The sequence below is a fragment of the Alexandromys fortis genome, unplaced genomic scaffold, assembly GCF_014885135.2.
Source record: "Alexandromys fortis isolate MF-2015 unplaced genomic scaffold, M_Fortis_MF-2015_v1.1 scaffold_3, whole genome shotgun sequence".
Lineage (NCBI taxonomy): Eukaryota > Metazoa > Chordata > Mammalia > Rodentia > Cricetidae > Alexandromys > Alexandromys fortis.
The window spans coordinates 21,372,096-21,376,527 of NW_026067909.1; the positions used below are offsets into that span (position 1 = coordinate 21,372,096).

At 40.0% G+C, this 4,432-nt stretch overlaps 1 protein-coding gene across 1 annotated transcript; it reads left to right on the forward strand.

Annotated features, from left to right (window-relative positions):
* Nucleotides 1–244: 244 nt before the first annotated feature.
* LOC126498506 (olfactory receptor 5B3-like) lies at nucleotides 245–1,171 on the forward strand. The gene has a single exon (XM_050137217.1). The coding sequence runs from the start codon at nucleotides 248–250 to the stop codon at nucleotides 1,169–1,171; it is 924 nt and encodes a 307-aa protein (XP_049993174.1). The 5' UTR covers nucleotides 245–247.
* The last annotated feature ends 3,261 nt before the right edge of the window (nucleotides 1,172–4,432 follow it).

The window sequence follows — 4,432 nt, forward strand, 5'->3', positions numbered from 1 at the left end:
TTAAACTGTTTACATGTTTGCTAACAATCTATACAATTGAAATTGGGCAGAACATTGTTAAAGATTCTACAGATTTAATAACTTAGCCCTGCATATAAATTGCAATCACTTCTCTCAAGATTATGCCTTTATAGAAAATATCAAAGTACATGTTGCTTGATAATGTGATGTTCAATTTAACTTCTTAATCTTTTTGTAACTTTTGACACTTTGATACAGCGCATCCTTTGATTCTCTAGTAACCCTAATGGAGAACAGCACAGACATGACAGGGTTCATCCTGCTGGGACTCACTGATGACCAAGCCCTGGAGCTTCCTCTCTTTATCATCTTCCTCCTCATCTATACCATCACCCTGATGGGGAACCTGGGGATGATCCTGCTTATTGTCCTGGACTCTCAACTCCATACTCCCATGTATATATTCCTTGGTAATCTATCACTGGTGGACTTCTGTTACTCTTCAGGAGTCACTCCGAAAGTTATGGCTGGGTTTCTAGTAGGAGACAAAGTCATGTCCTACAATGACTGTGCTACGCAGATGTTCTTTGTTACTGGCTTTGCTACCGTGGAAAATTACCTCTTGGCCTCAATGGCCTATGATCGCTATGCAGCCGTGTGTAAGCCTCTACACTATACTACCACCATGACTACAGGTGTGTGTGTATGCATGATTGCAGGCTGCTATGCCTGTGGCTTCATGAATGCCTGCATCTACACTGGGGATGCCTTCAGTCTCTCCTTCTGTGAGCCCTATGTAGTGCATCATTTCTTCTGTGATATTCCAGCAGTCATGGTACTCTCTTGTTTTGATAAACACATGAATGAGCTGATTCTTGTTTGTGTAGCCAGTTTCAATATCTTCTTCGCTCTCATTGTCATCTTAATATCCTACCTAATGATCTTTATCACAATCCTAAAGATGCACTCAGCAGCAGGGCATCAGAAGGCCATTTCCACCTGTGCATCCCATTTTACTGCTGTTTTTATTTTCTATGGTACTGTAATTTTTATGTACTTGCAGCCTAGCTCCAGTCATGCCATGGACACTGACAAAACTGTATCTGTGTTCTATACCATGGTCATCCCCATGTTGAACCCCCTGGTCTACAGTCTGAGGAACAAGGAAGTCAAGAGTGCATTCAGAAAGATTGTTTTTAGGGCAAAATAGCATTTACAATACTGATTTTACACATTTGAGGTGTGCAATACCTGGATTTATTTCTCTCACATGTTTTCCCATGGAATCAAGGAATTAGATTTAATTTGTTATCTATCTTCGATCTATCTCTATCTCTATCTATCTATCTATCTATCTATCTATCTATCTATCTATCTATCTATCTATCATCTATCTATCTATCTATCTATCTATCTATCTATCTATCTATCATCTATCATCTATCTATCCACCACTTGTCTGTCTGTCTGTGTGTGCATGTGCATGTGTGTGTGTGCATGCATTTGTGTGTGTGTGTGTGTGTGCATGCATTTGTGTGTGTGTGTGCATGTGTGAGTGTACAATGTGTGACAGGCATTTCAGAAAACTGATTTGAAGGTTAAAGTACAACTGGTGAAAGGCAGTCTCTCTCTTTTTCTACCACACAGGTTCTGAGGATTAAACAGGCTCTCAGCTTAGGCAAACAGCACCTTTACTCACTAAGTCAACTATAATCATATTAAAAAAATTCTCATGTTGAAAGGAAATTCCAGTTTCTCACACTGCATGGGTCAGTGCCTAAGTACAGAAATGACAGCATAGGTTTAGTTCAAGCTGGACTACAGAAGGATTTCTGGCAGACAGATAAAAGCCCAAGGTCAGTATTCATCAGGAACCTACAAACACTTGGGGTTCTGTAAGAAAGTCATTTTTTTTTTGGTTTTTTGAGACAGGGTTTCTCTGTAGCTTTGGTGCCCGTCCCGGAACTAGCTCTTGTAGGCCAGGCTTGCCTCGAACTCCCAGAGATCTGCCTGCCTCTGCCTCCGGAGTGCTGGGATTAAAGGCTTGCGCCACCACCGCCCGGTTAAGAAAGTCATTTTTCTTGGCTATAAATGCCATTGTATATAAAAATCCATGCTGGCTTCTAGACTCTTTCAGTCCCTACTCATACATACTTGTTATGCATTTCAAAGTCTAGTCTAGAATCCTGGCCCGTTTCACCTTCCTTCCTCTTCTATTATGATAGCTCCCAGGTTGTTGTGGGGAGCTGGTTTCCCTCCTCCAAGATATCAGTTGGTTCCCTATATAAGGCAAAATTATTCCCTTGTCCCCACTAATGCTGCTATTCTCTCTCTTGCTATTCTTACTTCTTTTAAAGATATCCTTGACCATGTCTAGTCTGCGTCTTATTCTTTCTGCTTTGGACTCTTTCAGATAATCTGACTATCTTATCTCTTATTTACAACAAAAACTATTCCCCCAATCATGGAGCAGTGATTTCAGTGGTTTCTCTGCTATGCCCTGACTTACAAAAACCAACTCTGAGTTCAGTTTCCTGAAGTGATACCTAACAGGAATACAGATATATTCAGAGTCGTAATATCCAAGTGAGACTGATAATGGTACTGGGGTTTTCTTATCAAATACAAATAAGATACAGATCTGTTAACAACTCATTTCTACCTGTGTTAGTGCAAATGTTTGTAGGATAAGAACACAATACAGACTATGCATTGGAGCCCACCGAAAGTCCTTTATGTTGGAGGGCACATGGACACAGATGTGGCCAATTTTTGGAAGAAATGTACTTTGCTTTTATGTGGTTGTTTTATGCTCTATTTTGACTGTATTAAGTTATACTTTAGTAATAAATTTATTCTTGACAATTTATTGGCAAATCCATGGATTATAAGCAATGAAGAGGGTGATATGCATGGATTAATGTTTTGAAATAAATTTAAGTTACATGGCAAAACAATGTCAGGATTAAAAACAGAAGAAAAGAAATATCAATGGAAAAATTTCAGTAACAAGGATGTCCCAACTTATGTCTTTCTGAAAGCTTATAATAATATTTCTGAAAGGTTCTCCTCCTGGAAGCTGTGGGATCAGCAAAGATTTGTCCTGATCAATGTGGATGCCCATCATTCAAACTGAGAAGGCTCACCTAGATAGAATGAAGTAGAAACTCCCCTCCTTTCTCTCCTTCTCTGCCTCTCTCCATCTCTCTTTCCCTCCTTCCACTCCTCTTCTTCTCTCTTTCTTCCTATTGTTGTCTGAGAGAGACATCACTCTTCTGTCACTTCCAGATAGTGGAGCTACCAGCTCACAAGTCCTTGATCTGTCCCCCCTTCCCATTTATCAGTTCTTTGAAGTATATCTTAATTAACCCATTAGCCTTCCTGGATTCCAGCCTTCACAGAAAACACAGTGTGTGTTGGGGACCAGCCTTGACAAAAGTACCTCTTGCTGGGGTAGAGTCTCGGGGATTTAGAAATATAGTAAAGAATATGAAGCTGCAAATGAAAATAATAAAATAGAGAAACATATAGGATAGTATCAGAAGGGAATTCCAGTGAGTACTGAAAATTCACCCGTATTTAATTTCCAACTGCTCAAAATACCCCTGACCCCAAAAGGTAGGTATAAGACAAAAAACTGCATTAATATGATACAAGGAAGTGAACATACTAATTGAAGGCCACAGGTTTCATTCATAGTTAGACATTCTGTTGCTACAACAAAATAAGTCATGCTTATATCCTAGACCAAAACATTATGTAGGCAAACCACTCCCTGGAAACCTTAAGGGAACTGGATCTTTAGACTTTTGTTTGAGGTAGGAACAGATCTACTTCTCTAATCCTGGAGTACAAGGTCTGGTTATTAGCCACACCTGCTGACAACAATTTTGAGAGAGCAGAACTCTCCGACCTACATCTGGGTGGGAACTTTGTTTGAGGTAGAAGCACAAACTAGAACTTGAACTACAAACCTGAAGGAACTAGAGGTAAGTTCCAACTCTTTAACCTTTGGTCAATATGGAAATAGGATCATATTTTCAGGCCTCCACAAGTGGGTAATTTTGGCTTCTATAATTAAGTGAACTTATGGCAAAATATCTTGTAAGTCTACACATGGGAATTATTCCCTATTTGATAAAGAAAGGTCATTGGTTAAAAAATAAAGAAACTGCCTTGGCCCATTTTATTGGTTAGAACATAGGTGGGTGGAGTAAACAGAACAGAATGCCGGGAGGAAGAGGAAGTGAGCTCAGAGACGCCTTGGTCCCCTCTCCCGGGCAGATGCACGCGATGAAGCAAGCTGCCAGGTCAGACATACTGAATCTTTCCCGGTAAGACCAGTGCTACACAGTTTATTAGAGATGGGTTGATCGGGATATCAGAATTAGCCAGTAAGGGCTAGAGCTAATGGGCCAAGCAGTGTTTAAAAGAATACAATTCATATGTTGTTATTTCGGGTAAAGCTAGC

Bases quoted from the DNA above. Each gene is read 5' to 3' on its own strand.
- LOC126498506 (XM_050137217.1), top strand. From the start codon at position 248: ATGGAGAACAGCACAGACATGACAGGGTTCATCCTGCTGGGACTCACT.